The sequence below is a fragment of the Lithobates pipiens genome, unplaced genomic scaffold, assembly GCF_037356315.1.
Source record: "Lithobates pipiens isolate NorthernLeopardFrog02 unplaced genomic scaffold, aLitPip1_a1.2 Scaffold_16, whole genome shotgun sequence".
Taxonomy (NCBI): domain Eukaryota; kingdom Metazoa; phylum Chordata; class Amphibia; order Anura; family Ranidae; genus Lithobates; species Lithobates pipiens.
In genome coordinates this window covers 563088061-563110536 of record NW_027507748.1, presented here as the reverse complement: position 1 = coordinate 563110536, position 22476 = coordinate 563088061, and the positions used below count along the sequence as shown (strand labels likewise).

General features: G+C 42.6%; 1 protein-coding gene across 3 annotated transcripts in view; it reads right to left on the bottom strand.

The window, feature by feature from the left end:
* ARHGEF25 (Rho guanine nucleotide exchange factor 25) overlaps positions 1–22476 on the bottom strand; it is a 479971-nt gene that overhangs the window by 100368 nt on the left and 357127 nt on the right. For all 3 annotated transcript variants that reach the window (XM_077483624.1, XM_077483625.1, XM_077483626.1), the window contains one exon: positions 21341–21660. In XM_077483624.1, coding sequence (XP_077339750.1) covers positions 21341–21660 — 320 coding nt within the window. The remainder of the gene's footprint in view (positions 1–21340; positions 21661–22476) is intronic.

The following is a 22476-nucleotide window of genomic DNA, read 5'->3' as shown; positions in this document are numbered from 1 at the left end:
CGGTATAGTGATTGTCGGAGGTGGACTCTGATCGCAGATGTTTTTTTTTTTTACATTAAATTGCTTATCTGTTAAGGTTGCCCGGGCCCCCCTGCTGGTCGGGCCCGGTACAACAGGGCCAGTTGTACTGGCCTATCAGCGGCCCTGGTCATGAATTTCGTGGTCAGTGTAGAGAGGGCATACAGGAAGTGGCAAGTTCAGGGAGTTTTTTTTTAAGTTTAGAGGGGGTCAGATTACACAGCACAAGCACTGTGCTGTGTAATATGCTTTAAAGCGGAGGTCCACCCTAAAGTGGACCTCTGCTCATCGGAACCCTCCCCCCCTCCGGCGCCACAATTGGCACCTTTCAGGGGGGAGGGGGGTGCAGATACCTGTACAGTACAGGTATTCTGCACCCACTTCCGGGATAGCTCTCTGCGGAAAGGGACGTAGATTACGCCCCTTTCCGCAAGTGCCCGCCCCTTTCTGCAAGTGCCCCGCTGCCTGCTGGGAAACGCACAGATCCCAGAGGCAGCGGGGACCGTCCTTATTGCGCAGCGCGATTCGCACATGCGCAGTAGGGAACCGGGAAATGAAGCCGAAAGGCTCCATTTCCTGATTCCCTTCCCTAAGATGGTGGCGTCAGCACACGACAGACGATCTAGAGATCGGCTTCGGGTGCCGACATCGCGGGCGCGCTGGACAGGTAAGTGTCATGATTTTAAAAGTCAGCAGCTGCAGTATTTGTAGCTGCTGGCTTTTAAAGGACTCCCGCTTTAAGGGACCAGGATCTATATATTACGTTTTGGGTTAACAAATGCTTTAAGTCTGAATTCCAGGGAAAAAAAACGCAAATAAGGTTGGGCAAACATTGGACAAGGTGCACGAGTGCCATATTCTCCCATTGTCCAATCACAGAAACACCTTTGAAAGAAATACAAGATGTTTTCAATTGGAGATGCTGCATAGCAAGAAACCCACTGTGATTGCTGTGCTCCATTCCCGACTGTTAGTTTCACCTCCAGGACTTCAGCGGTGACATCACCGAAATTTGGCTGGCTTAACAGAAGAAGCAGCAGCCACTAGTGGGGCACAAATTATTAGAAGTAGCTTATAGTTAATGCTTTAATAAAGTTTTTGCCCACACTTCAGCTTTAATGTACCTATGCATTCATTATTATGTCGTTATATATAGATTTTTAAAATTAAGCATATGATTTAGCTTAGTAAAAGCCTCTTACAGTCCAGCGTAAAACAGACTACAGATTGGGAGAGGGAAAAGGAGCACAAGGAACAAATGAGTTGTTCTGTAGTGCTTATCTGCTAACAAAGGAACATGTTGATAGGAGGAGAGTGCAGAGTGACAGATGAGCTCACAAGTCTGCTGCTTATCCTTTCACTGTCCAGTTGAAGGCTGGGGGAGGGACAAGACTTAAAGTATAACTAAAGGCAAAACTATTATTTTTGTTTTGGAGCGGGATTAGAACTCCTGGCAGTTTTTTATTGCAGTCTGTGCCCCTGTTAGGGAGATTCCCCCTCTCTATTTTTCTTGTTTACTGTCATCATTGAAAGTAAAAGTAAAAGAAAATCCCAAATTTTGGGTTGTCCCCAGAAAAGTAATAGAGGGGAAATCTTACAATGGTGACACTAGCTTCTAATGGCCTGGGCCCTCCCAAGGAATTCCCTTAATTAGCAGGGATTTCCTCTCAATTCCTGTTTGGCTATGGGACAGGAAGTGAAGGGAAATCTCCGCAATGGGACACAAATGGCGAAAATAAATCTGACAGGGGTTACTACCCTCCCTTGCTCTATCCAAAATGAAAAAAAAAAGGGCTACCTTAACATGTACTGTATGTAAATCCTTACAACAAACATATCTTTATTCCTCCCTTATGGTCTGTTAAAACAAAATGTTCCTCACATTCTGTCCATGTGACAATGATTTTACCAGACAGGAAGTGAGGGGAAATTAGCAACAGGGACACAGACAGAAGTAAAAATGAGACTGGGGTTCCAGGCTTCCCCTTCTCTACTTAAAATTGTTTTATTTCTGTGTTGTTGTTATAGAGTTTGTCAGCAGGACAGAAACTAAGTCATAAAGGGGTGGATTTGCTAAAGGCTAATAGACTGTGCGCTTTGCAAATTGCAGTTGCACTCTGTAAGAGCAGTTGCTCCAGAGCTTAGTAAATGAGCAGAAGCTCTGCTGACTTTTATCATCCAATCATGTGCAAGCAAAAATGCATTTTCCTTGCACATGATTGGGTATTCTTTGCAAAGTGAAATTTTTCCTCATTTACTAAGCTCTAGAGCAACTGCACTTTGAAAAGTGCGCAGTCTATTTGCCCTTAGTAAATCAACCCCAAACTCTTTAATAGATCCTCAGATAGCAGTAAAAACATGACAGGGGTTCTAAAGCTCACCATACATGTTACAGTCAGACTGTACAATAGTGCAAGGGCCTGTCTGATTGATTAGGTAAGTCCCCATTTTACATTGATTGCATTATGTTTGTATAGTCAGATTGTGAAAGTATAGTAGGCTTAACCGCTTGCCAACCAGCCATCGTCATTATACTGCGGCAGGTTGGCTCCCCTGCGTGAATTGCTATAGGTGTACGCCGGCCGCTATAAGAGTGATAGGGCGCGACGCCAGAGCCGATGCGCGTGCCTGGGAGCTGCAATGTCTGTTGGCCACCCGCGATCACTCCACAGAGAGCCAGAATGGGGATCTTTGTATGTAAACCAGTGTTTCTCAATTCCAGTCCTCATGGCCCACTAACAGGTCATGTTTTCAGGATTTCCCTCAGATGAAACAGCTGGGGTAATTACTAAGGCAGTGAAACTGATCAAATCACCTGTGGAAAATAATGGAAAGCCTGAAAACATGACCTGTTAGTGGGCCATGAGGACTGGAATTGAGAAACACTGATGTAAACAAACAGATCTCCATTCTGACAGGGGAGTAGAGAGAGATCTGCTATTACTAGTGATCAGAAACAGCAATCTCTCTCCTCCTCCAGTCAGTCCCCTCCCTCCACAGTTAGAAACACCTCCCTAGGGAACACTTAACCCCTTGATTGCCCCCTAGTGTTAACCCCTTCCTTGCCACTTACATTTACACAGTAATCAGTGGCTAATTTTAGCTCTGATTACTGTGTAAAAGTCACTGGTCTCAAAAAAGTGTCAAAAGTGTCTGATCTGTCCTCCGCAATGTCGCAGTCCTGCTAAAAATCTCAGATCGTCACTATTACTAGTAAAAAATAAATAAATAATAAAAATGCCATAAGTCTACCCCCTATTTTTTAGACGCTATGACTTTTGTGCAAACCAATCAATATACGCTTATTGCATTTTTCTTTTAACAAAAATATGTAAAAGAATACATATTGGCCTAAATTGATGGAGAAATGTGTTTTTTTATTTTTTATTTTCTTTGGATATTTATTATAGCAAAAGGTAAAAAATATTGTTTTTTTTTTTTCCAAAATTGTTACTCTTCTTTTGTTTATAGCGCAAAAAATAAAAACCACAGAGGTGATCAAATACCACCAAAAGAAAGCTCTATTTGTACAAAAAAGGATGTAAATATTGTTTGGGTACAACATCGCACAATCGCGTAATCGTCAGTTAAATCGATGCAGTGCCGTATCGAAAAAAATTGCCCGGTCATTAAGAGGGCAAATCCTTCTGGTCTTTAAGTGGTTAAAGAATAATTCTAGGTACTGCCCTTTTTGTATAGTTACATTGGTACAGCTTGGACTAATGTAAGTATGTATATGCCATACCTGGTCGATGCCTCTAGAAGCTGGAAATCACTGTAATAGGCACCACTACTCAAGAGATCGTTGGTAATTTCTGGGTCCAGTGCCAAGAGGCTGCCCCAATGCATTGTGCACACAGGAAGTCCCATCAGGCTTTCAGGAAGTCCCAGGGGCCATCCACTTAGTATTTGCTCAATAAATGCAAAACAAACACTCTCTGATTGGATGAGGTGGAGAGGTTGGGCGGTGACATCGCCATCCCCACTTCATCTGATCAGAAAACACATGGCATTCATTGATAAAATGCAAACTGTTTTCTGAATGGCGTGCCCATGCTGAGCATCCAAGCAGCAGGGCAGCCTCTTGGCATAGGACCCTCAAGCAAGCAACAATCACTGCAATAGCAGAGCCTACTACAGTACTCTCCTGCTTCCACAGGAATCCCACCGGTATGGCACATACATACTTACATTGGTCCAAGCAGCTCCTCTGGTGCTAGGTAGTGTGTCTCTGCCAGGCTCACCAGGTAAAAAACAGGAAGATAGTATTAAAAAACACAAAATTAAGGCTACTTTCACACTGGGGCATTGCGGGCGCTGGCGGTAAAGCGGCGCTATAATTAGCCACGCTTTACCGTTAAAGCCGCCCGCAAAGCACCGCTGCAGTTTGCAGCGCTGTCCCATTGTTTTCTATGGGAAAGGGCGCTTTAGGGGGCGGTAAATACACTGCTCCTACAGCACTCCAAAGATATGGCTTGCAGGACTTTTTTGTTCGTCCTGCAAGCGCACCACTCCAGTGTGAAAGCCCTCGGGCTTTCCCACTGGAGAGACAGCAGCGGCTGTTTTCAAGGCACTTTGCAGGCGCTATTTTTAGCACTGTAGAGCCTGCAAAGCAACCCAGTGTGAAAGGGGCCTAATGCAGCCACTGCATCTAATGACTGGTAAGCTGCAATACATTATATTTTTGTTCTTGGGTTTAAATATGGTTTAAAGTGGTTCTAAAGGCAGAAGTTTTTTTTTAACCTTAATGCAATCTCTGTATTAAGGTAAAAAAAAACTTCTGTATGCATCTCCCCGCCCCCTCCCCCCCCACTCCTTATGCTTACTTGAGCACCATCTCGGCCAAGTGCTGTACCGGAGAGCAGCAGCTCTCTCGGCTATCCCCCCACCCATTGGCTCCCACTGCTGTCAATCACAGCCAGTGACGAGGGCGTGTGGGCAGGCCTAAGCTGAGCTGAGCTGAGCTTACAGACACACAGACCGTGGCTCGGGAGCAAGCACAAACAAGTGCCCTCATAGCGTTCAGCAGGAGGGGGGGAGTCAGGAATGCTGGTGGGGGGGGATCTGAGAAAAGGAGGATAGGTGCTGCTCTGTGCACAACCATTACACAGAGCAGGTAAGTATGACATGTTTGTTATTTAAAACAAATTTCAGGTTTGGATGGACAGAAATACAAATCCTTTAGTAAGTTAAACTGCTTCCTTGTATATATTTCATCTGTGTATTTAGCAGTTTGTTTGGAGTCCAGCTCTAAAAAGCCCCCCCCCCCCCTTTTTTGTGGAAAAATAACAGCACGATGCTTCTAGAGAAATTCCACTTGAATTGTTTTTAAACAATACAGAAGTGCCAGAGCTAACGCAATGAGATACATGTGCCAGTAACCAAATGTAGCTGTAAAAAAGACAATGAACTATACACTGGAGGAATGAATGCATTTGTATTATTATCTGGCTGCTAAAAGCCATAAATGCTGTATGCTGTCTATACTGTATTGTCAACACTATGAGATATTTTAAAGGGGTTTTAAACCCGAAAGCAAACATTTATCATATTGCAACATACCAACTCTTATGTCCCGTACACACGATCAGAAATGCGCTCAAGCTTGCCTTGCATACACATGGTCACACAAAAGTTCTCTGAACTTTCGACCGCCAAGAACGCGGTGACGTACAACACTAGGACAAGCCGAGAAAATTAAGTTCAATGCATCCTACCATGCGTTGAATTTTTTGCACGTCGGAACGTGTACAGACGATTGGAATGTCCGATCGGAACTTTTTCCGACCGAAAATAGAGAAAATGCACTCAATCTTTTGCAGGTTGAATTCTGCAAACAAAAGTCCGATGGAGCATATACACGGTCAGAATTTCTGACCAAAAGCTCACATCAGACTTTTGCTGGCAGAATTTCTGATCGTGGGTATGGGACATTAGATGTGACGGTTGCATTAGTTTCCTTTTTTTTACACTTTCTTTCCTGTATTTTCACCTGGTGATCCTGCCAATAAGTCTGTTGTTTTCCGTCAGAAAAAGCTGTCCTGCAGATATAGCAGCTAGAGGGTTGAAAGAAACAATTTAACACTGACAGGGATGATTACAATGATCAGTAAAAAATGGAATATGGATTGTTTATATGATATACAATAGATGTACATGCAGGGGCGGACTGACAACTCATGGGGCCCCCAGGCAATAGGAGATTATGGGGCCCCAGGCAATAGGAGAAGATTATGGGGCCCCTGGGCAATAGGAGATTATGGGGTGCCCCCGGGCAAATAGGAGATTATGGGGCCCCCAGGCAATAGATTATGGGGCCACACAGTATACACACACACACACACACACACATACAGTATACACACACAGACACACAATATACACACACACAGTATACACACACAGAATACACATACACATACTGAAAAGGTACTGGAGAGGCGGGGCAGCTATAATATTGGGATTTTTTTTTTAAAACACAGATTTTTACATACTGTCCCTGGTTTTACTGAGGCTCTCAACCCTGATGGGGCCCCTTAGTGGCATGGGGCCCTCGGGCTGTGCTAAGGCATTTTTACAACCTCTCCTGAACGATCTAACTTGACAGATAGTAACCCACGATTAAAAATTTAGTTTTGGCACGTTTACATGCTGCGTTTAGCCGCATTTGTGTTTGAAAAAAAACATTTTCTTTCAAAATAGCCAAAAAGAAAAATGGCTGTAAACGAAATGTGGCTAAATGTGAGTTAGAAGTGTTTGGTGCTTGAAATGCCTCTAAACTCAACGTCTGAACTCATTTTTTTGCTTTCCAAAAAAGGCCTCTAAACTCAACTGCCTAAAAATGACATTAAACGAACCTGTGTACATGTACACATAAAATACCATTAAATGAGTTCAGGGGCAGCTGAAAAAAAGCAGCCAACTGCCTCTGAACGTCCGTTTAACAGCAGCAGTGTACATGAGGCCTTATGGTACAATTTTAACTTCCCCAAATAAATACTTATCTTTCTCTGAAATAAATCGTCTTTGCAACCATGCTGCTTCTACTTAATCTATTCTCTTCTTCATCTTCCTCCGGCTTCTTTCTCCATCTTCCTCAGGTTTTCTCCATCTTCCTCCGTCTTCTTCCTACGGACTTTCTCCACCACTGCTCCCACCACCGACCTGCTGAACATGAAAATAGCGGACCTCCGATGCTGCGGCCAGCTGATCTGTCCGCTTCCATAGCGTGCAGTTAATATATAACTATGGGGCATGGCAACCGGATGATGTCAGCCAGAGACCCTGCCCCCTTGTGACATCACTGCCCCAGGTAGTGAAGTCACAAGGGGCAGGGTCTCGGAATGACTTCATCCGCCCCATCGCAGCATCGGAGGAGGTTCACTTTTTTAAATCTTTAGTGGGCAGCGGTAAAGAAAGAAGAACGGAGGACAAAGCGGGGGAAGAAGAATCCGGAGGAAGATGGAGAAGACTGGAGGAAGAAGGAAGATGGAGAAGCGGGGGAAGAAGAAGACCGAAGGAAGACCAGAGGAAGTGGGGGAAGAAGAAGGCATTTTGAATAAAGGAATTACTAAGAACCGGCTATTGTCTTTTGTCACATTTCACAGCTTTTTTTGGCGATTGTGTAGGGATACAATGTACCCGTTACCCATTCACATAGGGTGTGGCCAGGATCTGGGGCCCCTCTTGTTAAAGGGGGCTTCTAGATTCCAATAAGCCCCCCCACCCGCAGACCCCCACAACCACCAGGCAAGGGTTGTGGGGAAGAGGTCCTTGTCCCCATCAACATGGGGACAAGGTGCTTTGGGCGGAAAAGGCTGGTTTGCTTCAGGAGGGGGGGGGCTCGCTTGTCCCCCCCTTTCCTGGCCTGCAATGGCTGCTTACTCGATAAGGGTCTGGTATGGATCTTGGGGGAGACCCCCACGGCATTTTTGGGGATCCAGCAATACATTACATCCGCAAGCAGTTTGCCATTTTTTCCTTTAGACATAGACAATTGAGTACTGTCCGTGATACTTTTTTTACGGACAGTACTTAATTTTCTCTGTCACAATTGCACTAATACAGCTACAATCACATTAAGTATGATGGAAGTTCCTTTAGACATGTAATTTTGCTGCAGCAATGTTCCACACATCGGCCATATGCGCTACTTTACAGGCAGACTAAGGACATCCCCCAGGCACGATATTTAAAGGAATTTTTCATTTTTATTGTTTCACTTTAAGCATTACTAAAATCACTGCTCCTGGAAAAACAGCCATTTAAAAAAAAAAATCCATTGATACATGTCCCCTGGGGCACGACCTGGGTCCCCATACACTTTTTATGGCAAAGAACTTGCTTACAAGCCCTCTGTGAGAACTTTTGATTTTGCAGGTTCGAGCCCCATTGACTTCCACTATTCACGCATATGCCGATCTGACAGGCATGTTCGCCGACAGTAGCAAGCTTTCTATTCGCATGTGCGCCTAATTTCTGAGAGTTAAAGTCCTAATTGGCCTTAATTGGGCACTATTTTCCCTAACTGCAGGATCATATATTGGCGTTATAGTAAATGACCCCCACAGAGGAGTCACAGATAGCAATAAAAACTTTAAAAATAGTCTTAAAAGAAGCATACAAAAATAAAAACATATTAAAAACAAAAAGTACAGGCAAGCACAGGCAAATGGGATTCATCTATAATGGCTCGGGTATATTGACTTTGGAGATCAGGCTCCTTCAGGGGGAGATAAGTTTGTGCTTTGCTGTTATTCCTTGATAAGTCCATGTGAATGCATGGTACACATATCCGAAAATGCATGATAGGCTTGTGCATATGCATAGTAAATACATTTTATTTTATTTATTTCAGGTACTTATATTGCATCGTCAATTTACGCAGCACTTTACATCTCAAATATTTACATGATATTCAAAGGATTGCAAACTTCTAGATTGTAAGCTCTAACGAGTATGGCCCTTTGATCCCTCCTGTATTGATTTGTATTGTAAGTGTACTGTCTGCCCTCATATTGTAAAGCGCTGCGCAAACTGTTGGCGCTATATGAATCCTGAATAATAATAATAATAATAACCTTAAATCTTCGGTTTCTGCAATCAGACAGAAAACCTTCACATTTGTATCTGCAGATATGAAAATAGCCATGTATAAATAGCTACTGGCGCTGTATAAAGTGCCTAACATTTCAGCTGTGTCAGAAAGGCACCGTCTTTATAGAAAGGTATTCCCTTTTTATAGTCAATGTCTGTGTTCTTTCATTATAAAGTAAACCATGCATGAATACTTTGGTCATAGAGTGAGCGAAAATTCTCTGAACTCAAATGTTAATGTTAGCTGAAACCACGCGGCTGAAAATTTGGAGTTTGGCATTCTCCTACCAGTACATGATATGATGATTATATGTTGTCATCAGTGAGCAGACCAGGGAAAAACGCTCAACCACTACTGTGGAGCTGTAACAAGAGCTTCTCTGATCTGAGTACACGGACCTATGATATAGTAGAAAGGGGTGAACACATGCACATTTTTAGGTTGTCAAATAGTGGACTGCATATTACCTCTTCCACTACCAGGAATGAAGAAAGGTCATTTTTTTTAAAGTGGATGTGTTTAGTCATTCTAAAAGCCTATTTTAAAAGAATATCTAATAAAAATGAGAAATAATCAAACAAGGTTGATACCTCTCCATCAGCGCTTATGGAATTTTTACAATAATGATTTGGAAAAATATAAGCAGCCACTATAACAACAAATCAATAATCTCAAAAATATGTTACAGATAACACCATAAAATTAGTAGCGCTAATCAATTACACTATGAATGATAATTGTGAAAAAAAAATCCAATTACAGATATGCTTATAAGTGATAATGTGTCCATCAGGCAAAGTCCATACAGGGTTAAATCTAATTGGCTCCCATCACCACACCGTGTGTAAAATGTCCCCCAAGGTAATGCACTTAGCAGACACCAATAGATATTACGCTTGTATTTTAACAATCACTTTTAACAGGCACTGTGTCTCTCCATCTAAGGTATTGCTCACTGCAAGCAAAAGAAAAGCGTGAACATAGCGTAATCCAGTAACATTAATTTGGGTGTCCTCTGACGAAGTGATGACGAAACGCGGCAGTGCGTGACCATGCAGCAACCCATGTCGTTGGATCTTTTGTTTATCTAGTCTGGGAACACCGCTGCATGAGCAATCAGCTGAGCGGTGAGAGGTATTCACCAGACAAGTGACAAGATACTTTGATGTTTTTATTGCCTGTTTCATGCTTGCTTTACTTTTAATATTGTAAGTGCAAAATTGTATACACACAATGGGACAAGAACAGTGCATTGTCATTTAAAAAGATGCAAAGGATGGCAGTCTAGAAATGCCAGAAATTACATGCACAAATGGAAGAGAAACCAAACAGAAATGCTAGATGTTGAAATTTTTACACAGTGAAAACCTTGTTTGTTCTCTGAAATTGCTCTGAGATTTTTTTTTAGGGGTGAGAGTGTAGATATAAAATGGGGTTTCCTGGAGATCTTCTTTAACCTCTTGCCGTCCGCTATAGCTGAATGACGGCCACAGCGTGGACCTGAATTTCATATGACGGCCTCCCCTTTGCACGCTCCCCACGTGCCCCCTGCAGGCAGCACGTGATGTGATCACCGAGTCACTGAGGCTCTGGTGATCACAGATTCGAATTACTTACCACGTGGTCAGCTGTCAGCCAATGACAACTGATCGCATGATCTAAACAAAAGCTCAGTAATTGTTTTTTTTTCTCCGTGAGGAGAAAAAAAAAAGATGATTACGGCTTATATCCTTTGTCTGATTCTGAACAACAGATTTTAGATAACGGTTTAAGACCCCTTTCACACTGGGGCATTTTTCGGCGTTTTTCAGGAGCTTTAGCGTTAAAAAAAAGCGCCTGTAAAGTGCTTGAAAGAAGCTGCAACTGAAATCCCAATGTAAAAGCCTGAGTGCTTTCACACTGAGATCCCTTTCACACTGGAGCGTTTTGCAGGCGCTTTAGCGTTAAAAAAAAGTGCCTGTAAAGTGCTTAAAAGAAGCCGCAACTGCAATCCCAATGTAAAAGCCCGAGTGCTTTCACACTGAGGCGCTGCGCTGGCAGAGCGTCAAAAAAAGTCCTGCAAGCAGCTTCTTTGCAGCGCTTTTGGAGCGGTGAATACAACGCTCCTAAAGCGCCCCTTCCCATTGAAATCAATGGGAAGTGCCTATAAAACGCCTGAAAAGCGGTTTTGTGGGTGCTTTTAACCCTTTATTTGGCCACTAGCAGGGGTTAAAAGCGCCCCAACAACACTCGAAAAACGCTGGTAAAGCGCTGCTAGTTTAAGCAGCGCTTTACGAGCGTTTTTCGGGCACTGACATTGTGAAAGGGCTCTTAAAGCACTTGGGCTTTCACATTGGGACTGCAGATGAGGCTTCTTTCATGCGCTTTACAGACGCTTTTTTAACGCTAAAGCGCCTGAAAAACGCCTGAAAACGCCCCAGTGTGAAAGGGGTCTAAAATTTGCGCCACCTAAGGGCTTGGATAAATTCCAAAACTTTATGGACGTTCACAAATTTGTTAGGAAACTTAGCATTAAAAGATACATGATGGGTAATTCCAACATTACTAATAGAAATAATACAGGTACTGTAGCTACGCAGGTTGTTCATTCAGGATTGGCAGATTTCTCACTTTTCATCCCCCCAGGGACACTTGCACCATCTTTGCGAGTATTTAGGGATGTGTTATCGAGGGACCTTGACCAAATGAAGTTAAAGAAAGCTAAAATAATTAATCATTACAGGAAGGTTTAGACTCACTTTGCAATAGGAAAGACCTTGTTACTAGGCCAGCAGATGGGGGGGGGGGGGGGGGGGCATTGTGGTGTTGGATAGGAAAGACTACATGGCAGAAATGAATAGAATTGTGAATGATGACAGCACTTATACTGTGCTGCCCTCTGACCCTAAGATGCAGTATATGAAGGAACTTGAAAGAATAGTAACTGGTGGTCAGGAGGCTGGCATCCTTAATTCTAAGGAGAGCCTATATTTAATTCCTAGGGCACGACGTACTCCCGTCCTACAGTATATTATTTACACAAATTACATAAGAATCCAGTCTGCCCCCCGGGGCGACACATTGTGAGTGGGATTGATTCTATTACGTCCCGGGTGGGCAGATACATAGATTCTTATTTACAGCCTTTGGTTTGCAGGATGCCCTCCTATATCAAAGATTTGAGGCATATCATTAATCTGTTGACTGACATTTCTGCTAAACCTGGTATTTGGATGGTAACATGGACATTACCTCCTTATATACAATTATCCTGCACGATCTGGGGTTTGAAGCAGTTCAGGTATATTTTGGTAGAGATTCTGGCCTCCTGGAAGAACAGGTGACTTTTCTTATGGTATTACTTAAATTTGCAGCCTCTCATAACTACTTCTGGTTTAATAACCAATTTTACAGACAGATTACAGGGGTATCTATGGGGGCTAAATATGCCCCCAGCCTAGCCAACTTATTCATGGCCAGGTGGGAGGAGGATGTCATCTATGCCCAACACATGCCACAATTGGTCCTGTGGGCTAGGTATATAGATGACGCCCTCCTCCTATGGGATGTCCAGAGCTGTGATCTGCAAAACTTTATGGAGTCTCCTAATAACAACCAAAGGGGGATACAACTTAATTATGAGATGAGCCAAGTGGGGATCCATTTTTTGGATCTCAACATTTCAGTGAGCCATGATAAGTTTGTCACCTCTACATATTTTAAGGCGACCGATAGGAACTCTTTCATCCCCACTGACAGCTGCCATCATACCCCCTGGCTTAGGTCAATCCCTAAAAGCCAATATATGAGACTGTCCGGTACTTTGGATGTTGTCAAAAAAATTAATAGGGCAGAGTTGTTGTTTGAGAGAGGCCCACAGGGAGATGACGTTCAGGGAAGTGTCCCCTTTGTAACTGCATATTCTTTGCAACATAGGAGTATAAAAAAAATAGTGAATAAACTTTGACACATAGTTAGCAGTGATGCTGTACTAAAAAGTGTTGTACCCGAAAAACCTAGAGTAGTGTTTAGGGGTGTTCCCTCTTTGAGAAATCAACTGGCACCCAATGTTATTGACCCACCTGTAAGAAGTAGAGTTTTTTTTTTCGATCAGCTATCAGGATACTATAAGTGTGGAAGATGTAGGGTGTGTTCCCTCAATTCATGTTCTTGGAGACGCAACACCACGTTTACCTGTACAGCCACAGGGGTCAATCATGTTATTAAGCCGTGTGTCACTTGTTCTTCAACTGGGGTGGTCTACATGTTGCAGTGCCCATGTGGGCTGCAATATGTGGGACGGACCAAACGCCCACTACATGTATGGCTTAATGAACACATCACAAATATACTGACATGGTTCCCAAAACATTCTGTATCTAAACACTACTTATTGGAACACAATAAGGATCCCTTAAAAACCCTGTTCCTTGGTATTGACAAGCTCAAGCCCCACTGGCGAGGGAGCTCATTAGTGAGAGAAATATCTAAAGTTGAAATGTCCTGGATTCACCGTTTGAAATTCTATGCCCTGGATTAAACATAGATACTGATGTTAATGCTTTTATAGATAATTCCTAATTTTGTAATTCTAACCTTTTGCACTTTTTGATCTTTGAAATATATGTAAACTTGATCTGAGACGCAGGTGTGGCTTACTTATTGTTACCCTAGATTTACAATTATATGTATACCCAGAGGAGAGGACCTATGGGATTTGTTAATTTTTAATTTAAATTTTATTTGGCATTTTTTCTATTATTTTTCTATCATTCCCCACACACATATCACTTTAATAATGTTTACACAGATTAGCATAAACAGAATATGGGTAGATTAGTACACTCTTCACAGGGTATTATTTATGCACAGGGGCATATATTTAATATTTAAAGTTTATAAATAATCGCATTTTTATGAATAATTAAATACAATTGTTTATTAGGTATTCACTATAAAATGAGTGTTTATCACTATGGGGTTATTTTTTAGAAGGGCGTCAATTTATCAATGAATTCCTTTATTATATATATATGATTTTCAGCATAATTTAGTATTAATTATTAATTTAATTATCATCATTATTTTTACATTAATTGGCTTTGAATTATTAAACGTTTTTTGGTAGGTATCTAAATGGGGAAAATTAATTTATATTTCTGGTCCCCGTCGTTATTGCAATCTCTTTTGTTGCTTATTTTATATGTAATTTTTAATAATGATGGGATGTACATTGCTTCTAGGATCCTATTATATTAATTGCCAGGGATACTGGGGTAATTATACAATATTTTGGAGATAAATTGCGGTTGGTATTGTTTATATTGCTAAATGGAGTTGGTATGCCCATAACCAAAAAGGCGCTAGTAGCTGGACCTTAGCGTCTCACAACAAGGTCTGGTTTATAAATGGTGGTGCTTCTCTGCATCGCCTGTTCCCCATTGACAATATCATCTATGACGAAACGCGTCTGGAAGGGCACGCGGTGACGCCACCACGCTACACACGGTGATGACGGGCTCCCGAAAAACACCAGCCGGCTTTTTGTTTTTGTTTTGTCTTATCCATGCGATTGATGCAAGTTTTCTTGTAAGTGCAATCATTTTTTTATTTCTAATAAAATGTATAAACGGTTTTACACTATGGGCGGCTTCCCTTCTTTTTGAGACACTATTAGTGGAAATACCTAGCTGATGCTGGCAGTGCAAAGTTTTGGATATCTAAGTGACGTATAAGAGGCCCTTTCCCCAAGTGATTCCTAGTTCCTGGCCTAAGTCTAAGGATGCGGATGAGTCATATTTAAATGTTCCTTATGCTTTGCTGTCTGGTAAGCGCATTTATATCTTGTGGTCGGGCATCTGTTCACTTTTTATGTGTGGAATCACCGTGGTGTTGCAACAAGATTAACCAGAGTGGACTTTGCTTAATTTCCTTTTGTAACCCCTTTTTTCTCAATCTTACATATGAATAGTCATCATATCATACCATCAGGAGTTAATATTTAACTGATGTGGGCAGTATAAGTATATGAAGCAATTGGTTACAATTTTTCCTTTGTGGATTTTATGATTGCATGAAACAATTGTCTACAATCCCTCCATTATCTACATTAGTTGGCACAGCTCTCCAGTTTTTCTTGTGCTTTTTAGTGTGTGTATCCCACTTTGAGCTGCAGCCTGTTGTTTCATTTAGTATAATTATTTGTTTATTTCTTTATTTTACTTGCCTTTTTGTCAAGCGCAGTTTATTCTTTCTATTCTCTTATCTGCAAGGGAAATCGGTCCCGAAGAGGAAGAGGCAATTCTGCCTCATGTGTACCACCAGTACACCTGCCAGTGCCCACCAGTGCCACCTATGAATGTCCATGAGTGCCACCTATCAATGCCCAGCAGTGGTGCCAATCAGTGCCACCTAGCAGTGCTTGCCTATCAGTGTAACCAACCAGTGACCATTACCACCCATCAGTGCCCATCACTGCCCCCCATCAGTAGCCATCACTGCCGTCTCATCAGCATACATCAATGAAGGAGAAAAATTACTTGTTTGCAATAAATTTTAATTATAATATTTTACAAAATATAAAAAAATTTTTTTTTTTAATTCTGTCTTTTTAAATTGTTTAACAAAAAATTATAACCACAGAGGTGATCAAATGCACCAAAAGAAAGCCCTATTTGTGGGGAAAAAAATCAAAAAATTTAATTTGGGCACAGTGTTGTATGTGCAATTGTCATTCAAAGTGCATCAGCGCTGAAAGGTTTACGTGCCCAGTAAGCAAGTGGTTAATCAGACCAGAGATCTTCTTCAATCCTTAGTGGGGCCACAGTTAAAGAAGAACTATACTTAGTGTGTAAACAGAGCTTGCCAATATAAATGTTTATAATGTGGCATTCATAATTCAAATAAATTATAAATTCAAGTCCAAATAAAAAAATATATACAGGTGCTCAGTCCCAGTGAAAATTAAACAACCGATTTGTGGAAAAAAAAGTCCTTAAAGTGGAAGTAAACTCTCCTATCATTTTCAGCCAAGGAAGCTGCCATCTTGGCCTCCCTTTGATCTTTAACTGCCATGAAGCTGCACATGTGATCAGTTATGACACCAGCCATTGGATGGTTTGACAGTTTGGTTGAGAGCACAACCAATGTGACAGTTATCATTTCCGGCATGCCGGGAATGTAACTGTTTTTTCAAACTGTTAGATGGATGGGTTTACTTCGGCTTTAACCAGTTGCCGACCGCCGCACGCCGATGTACGTCGGTACAATGGCACGGGCAGGCATAAGGACATACATGTACGTCCCTTGCCTCCCGCGGGTCGGGGGCCAGATCGGGCCCCCGCCCGGTGCCTGCGGCGGTCGGAATTCGTACGGGAGCGATCCCGGACGAGGGGACGGCCATTCATTCATGGCCACCCCCTCGCGATCGCTCCCGACGAATAGAAATCCCCGGTGACATCACTTCCTCTCCTGTAATGTAAACACAGGAGAGGAAGTGATGTATTCTCTCCTCCGTGTCGGTATTTTTCGTTCCGACACGGAGGAGAGCGGATCAGTAAGTTGCACCAACACTCACACACACAGTAGAACATGCCAGGCACACTCACACCCCCCCTTTACCCCCCGATCACCCCCCCAATTACCCCTGCCCCCCAGTCACAGTGACACCAATGTCATTTTTTTTTTTTTTTTTTTGCATTGGTGTCATTTGTGACTGTAATAACTGTTAGGGCAGTTAGAGTTAGCCCCCTTTAGTTCTAATGTACCCCCCTAACCCCCCCAATAAAGGTTTAACCCCGTGATCACCCCCCGTCGCCAGTGTCACTAAGGCTGGGTTCACATTGCAGCGGTTTATGAGAACGAATGTGATTCGCACCGCACTGCAGTGCAAATCACATCCGATCTCTGTGCGATTCGAGTTCAGCCATTCGCCGCACCCGCCGCACCCGCCGCAAATTCGCACGGGACCCTTTTTTTGGCCCGCAGCAGAATCGGATCGCATGGGTGTTCACACCATGCGATCCGAGTTTGCAGATCGCACTGCGATATGCGAACTGATCTGGGGGTGTCAGTAACATTTCACTGACACTCCCAGCAGTTCGCATAGGGCAGTGTGAACTGCCGCCGGGAGGCATGCGATGCGGGAACCCGCCGCGGATTCGCGGCGTTTCCGCATCGCTCCAGTGTGAACCCAGCCTAATAAGCGATCATTTTTCTGATCGCCGTATTAGTGTCACAGGTGACGCTAGTTAGGCAGGTAGGTATTTAGGTTCGCCGCAGCTTTTTATAGCGCCAGGGACCCCCATATACTACCGCATAAAGCCCCCTGATTGCCCCCTAGTTAACCCTTTCACCAGTGATCACCATATAACTGTTACAGGTGACGCTGGTTGGTTAGTTATTTTTTTATAGTTTCAGGGCACCCGCCATTTATTACCTAATAAAGGTTTAACCCCCTGATCACCCGGCGGGTGTCATTTGTGACTAATAACTGTTAGGGCAGTTAGGGTTAGCCCCCTTTAGTTCTAAGGTACCCCCCTAACCCCCCCAATAAAGGTTTAACCCCGTGATCACCCCCCGTCGCCAGTGTCACTAAGGCTGGGTTCACATTGCAGCGGTTTATGAGAACGGATGTGATTCGCACCGCACTGCAGTGCAAATCACATCCGATCTCTGTGCGATTCGAGTTCAGCCATTCGCCGCACCCGCCGCACCCGCCGCAAATTCGCACGGGACCCTTTTTTTGGCCCGCAGCAGAATCGGATCGCATGGGTGTTCACACCATGCGATCCGAGTTTGCAGATCGCACTGCGATATGCGAACTGATCTGGGGGTGTCAGTAACATTTCACTGACACTCCCAGCAGTTCGCATAGGGCAGTGTGAACTGCCGCCGGGAGGCATGCGATGCGGGAACCCGCCGCGCATTCGTGGCGTTCCCGCATCGCTCCAGTGTGAACCCAGCCTAATAAGCGATCGTTTTTCTGATCGCTGTATTAGTGTCACAGGTGACGCTAGTTAGGCAGGTAGGTATTTAGGTTCACTGCAGCTTTTTATAGCGCCAGGGACCCCCATATACTACCGCATAAAGCCCCCTGATTGCCCCCTAGTTAACCCTTTCACCAGTGATCACCATATAACTGTTACAGGTGACGCTGGTTGGTTAGTTATTTTTTTATAGTTTCAGGGCACCCGCCATTTATTACCTAGTCTCACTAGTGTACCCCTAAATTTAGGGGTGTCTACTTTCCAAAATGGGGTCATTTGGGGGGGGTTTGTGCCATCTTGGCATTTTATGGCCTTCAAAACTGTAACGCCCTTAGAAAGCCTGAAGGCGGTGCTTGGTTTTCGGGGCCCCGTACGCGGCTAGGCTCCCAAAAAGTCCCACATATGTGGTATCCCCATACTCAGGAGAAGCAGCAGAATTTATTTTGGGGTGTCATTTCACATATGCCCATGGCATGCGTGAGCAATATATCATTTAGTGACAACTTTGTGAAAAAAAAAAAAAAAAAAAAAAAGTTTGTAATTTTCCCGCAACTTGTGGCAAAATATAAAATATTCCATGGACTCAACATGCCTCTCAGCAAATAGCTTGGGGTGTCTACTTTCTAAAATGGGGTCATTTGTGGGGGTTTTGTGCCATCTTGGCATTTTATGGCCTTCAAAACTGTAATAGGTAGTGAGGAGTGAAATCAAAAAATTACGCCCTTAGAAAGCCTGAAGGCGGTGCTTGGTTTTCGGGGCCCCGTACGCGGCTAGGCTCCCAAAAAGTCCCACATATGTGGTATCCCCGTACTCAGGAGAAGCAGCAGAATTTATTTTGGGGTGTCATTTCACATATGCCCATGGCATGCATGAGCAATATATCATTTAGTGACAACTTTGTTAAAAAAAAAAAATAAAAAAAAAAGTTTGTAATTTTCCCGCAACTTGTGGCAAAATATAAAATATTCCATGAACTCAACATGCCTCTCAGCAAATAGCTTGGGGTGTCTACTTTCTAAAATGGGGTCATTTGTGGGGGTTTTGTGCCATCTTGGCATTTTATGGCCTTCAAAACTGTAATAGGTAGTGAGAAGTGAACTCAAAAATTTACGCCCTTAGAAAGCCTGAAGGCGGTGCTTGGTTTTCGGGGCCCCGTACGCGGCTAGGCTCCCAAAAAGTCCCACATATGTGGTATCCCCATACTCAGGAGAAGCAGCAGAATTTATTTTGGGGTGTCATTTCACATACGCCCATAGCATGTGTGAGCAATATATCATTTAGTGACAACTTTGTGTAAAAAAAAAATAAAAATTTTTTTTTTGTCATTATTCAATCGCTTGAGGCAAAAAAATAAAATATTCAATGGGCTCAACATGCCTCTTATCAATTTCCTTAGGGGGTCTACTTTCCAAAATGGGGTCATTTGGGGGGGTTTTGTACTGCCCTGCCATTTTAGCACCTCAAGAAATGAGATAGGCAGTCGTAAACTAAAAGCTGCGTAAATTCCAGAAAACGTACCTTAGTTTGTAGATGTGACAACTTTTGCGCAAACCAATAAATATACAATTATTGACTTTTTTTTTACCAAAGACATGTGGCTGAATACATTTTGGCCTAAATGTATGACTAAAATTGAGTTTATTGGATTTTTCTAATAACAAAAAGTAGAAAATATCATTTTTTTTCAAAATTTGCGGTCCTTTTACGTTTATATCGCAAAAAATAAAAATCGCAGAGGCAATCAAATACCATCAAAAGAAAGCTCTATTTGTGGGAAGAAAAGGACGCAAATTTTGTTTGGGTACAACATTGCATGACCGCGCAATTACCAGTTAAAGCAGCGCAGTGCCAAAGTGTAAAAAGACCTCTGGTCATTTACCAGCAAAATGGTCCGGTCTGAAAGTGGTTAAGCCTGCAGGCTTATCCCAGGTGATGTCTGCAGCAAAGTATCAATCCCTCTGTGTGAACCCAAATCACCTTGTGTGAAATGAAGTAGAAATCTCCACTCACCATATAGTATTGACCCTATTGTCATACAACAAACAAAAGTGAAAGTGGTCCCTGTGACCCAGTGAGTCCTACAGCAGCTCTCCGATATCCTTTCCTCGGTATCTAATCGTTCCAGTGGCAGAGCTTAATGAATAAAATGAGAGAAGAAAAATCTACTTATAGCATAAAATGGTAAAAAATTGTTTATTGAACCTCCTTGAAAGGTTAAGATACATAAAACCTGAAAATGGTACAAAACTCAGAACAAAACGGTATCCGTACTTTGTAGTGGCAGTGAAAGCCCGCTTGGTATCAGCATGCGTTCCACTTACACTAGGAGAAGCTCTGAAGACGTCACGTGATGACGAAACACATCAAGCTGGAACGCACAGTGCATTACTCCTAGTGTAAGTGGAACGCACGCTGATACCAAGCAGGCTTTCGCTTCCACTACACAGTACACATTGCCTTTTTTTCTGAGTTTTGTACCATTTTCGGGTTTTATGTATGTTAACCTTCCAAGGAAGTTCAATAAACTATTTTTTACAATTTTACACTATGAGGAGCTTTTTATTCTCTCGTATTTAGAGCAAGGGGAGGGTATAACCTTTGTCAAATTTTTCGCTATGTGTGTCCCATCACAGAGATTGCAGGAATTGAGAGGAAATTCCTTCAAATTAAGAAAATTCCTTTGGGAACCCCGGGACACCAGTACTAGTTTTCCCATTGGAAGATTCCCCTCTATTACTTTTCTGGAGACAACCCAAAATGTGTGACTTTCTTTTACTTTCTGTACTTTTACAGAGGAGGTGAATCTCCCTAATGGAGACAATGACAATCCCTTTCCACTCTAAAAGCAATAAAAGTATTGCCTTTAGTTTTGCTTAAACGGCTTTAGTTGTAATTGATTGTGAATGGTTAATGGTGAAGGGTTAGAACTTGTGTTAGTTCTTTATTGCGCCTTACATCATGTCCATAAAACACAACACACATTGAGTATCTCTAGCCAAAGGGGGAATCCCATCTCTTATATTTACCACTAGAACAAGTGTCCTCCTCAAGTCTAGTTTTGATGACAATTGTCACCAGGACAAAGAGGTGGCTCTCTTGAAGGATCAAACCAACAGCGGTAAGATTCTGACAAAGATTCTGTTTCTCCACTCAACTTAAAGAAAGTTTAGTGGTATTTAAACATATAGTTATACTGTATAACACAAAAAAATAGGTAACGTTTGCTTTTCTTAAGATTAAAAAATAGAAATGTTCTAACCAAGCTCTTATCTTCTGGCCGGGTGAAGTCCTCCATCTTCCGCAACACTCCAAGGTCAAAGCTCCCCCTTCCGCCATCATCCGCACTCCTTCTTCGGCCAGGTAAGCCTCGTTTTGGGCGACTTTCAATCTTCTTTTGCCTCTGATCAAGGCGGCTACCACTGCTTAATTTTCTCACTGGATTTGTCAGCCATTTCTTCAGAGTACTGACAGACCTCCTGGATCCAGGGGAACTAGGTGCAGAGCTAGTGGAGGGCTGAGGTTGGATGGAAGCCACGGAAGCTGAAATGCTGCCATCACTGCCAGCAATTGAATAGGATTCTAGAAGAAAAAAAAAACAGATATCAGTATTAGCCAATAACATGAACTTGCATGAATTGGCTTTTTTACAGTATTCTCTATATTACTTAATTGAGAAATAGATTAAAAATAAACATTTAAGACACGCATGACTTCTGTATTAACCAGAGCTTAGATGAAAACATTGGACAGTTGGTTGTATGGAAGAGTGTGTTATGGAACCAATCAAAATATTGGGAGATATTTTTACATAAGCTAAAGTACTTGTCAGTGTGACAGCTGTAGGCTCATATTTATAACATGCATCTTTCTTCAAAGGCTGAACACCATATAAATATTATAAATTCTACCTATAGCCAACAAGAACTTCAGCTTTATTTATTTAAATTTAATTAAGCAGATTAATATATGCAAAGCAAAGTAGGATGTCAAATCTAGATCCAACACCATGGGGGTTATTTACTAAAGGCAAATCCACTTTGCACTGCAAGTGCACTTGGAAGTAAAGTTGCTGTAGATCCGAGGGGGACATGCAAGGAAAATAAAAAACAGCATTTTAGCCTGCACATGATTGGATGATAAAATCAGCAGAGCTTCCACTCATTTCAGAGCTACCCCTTAGGCCGCGTAAACACGGGCGGACTGTCTGGCCAACTAAGTCCGTCAGACAATCCGACAGACAGTCCGTCCTACTTTTGAATGAACGGACTTGACCACACATGATGAACAGACAGTCCGCTGAAAGCTTGCGCGATGACGTGTACAGCACGTACGACGGGACTAGAAATACGACGTCCAATACACTGCAATGCAACCTTCGGCCGTGTAAATCCTTTC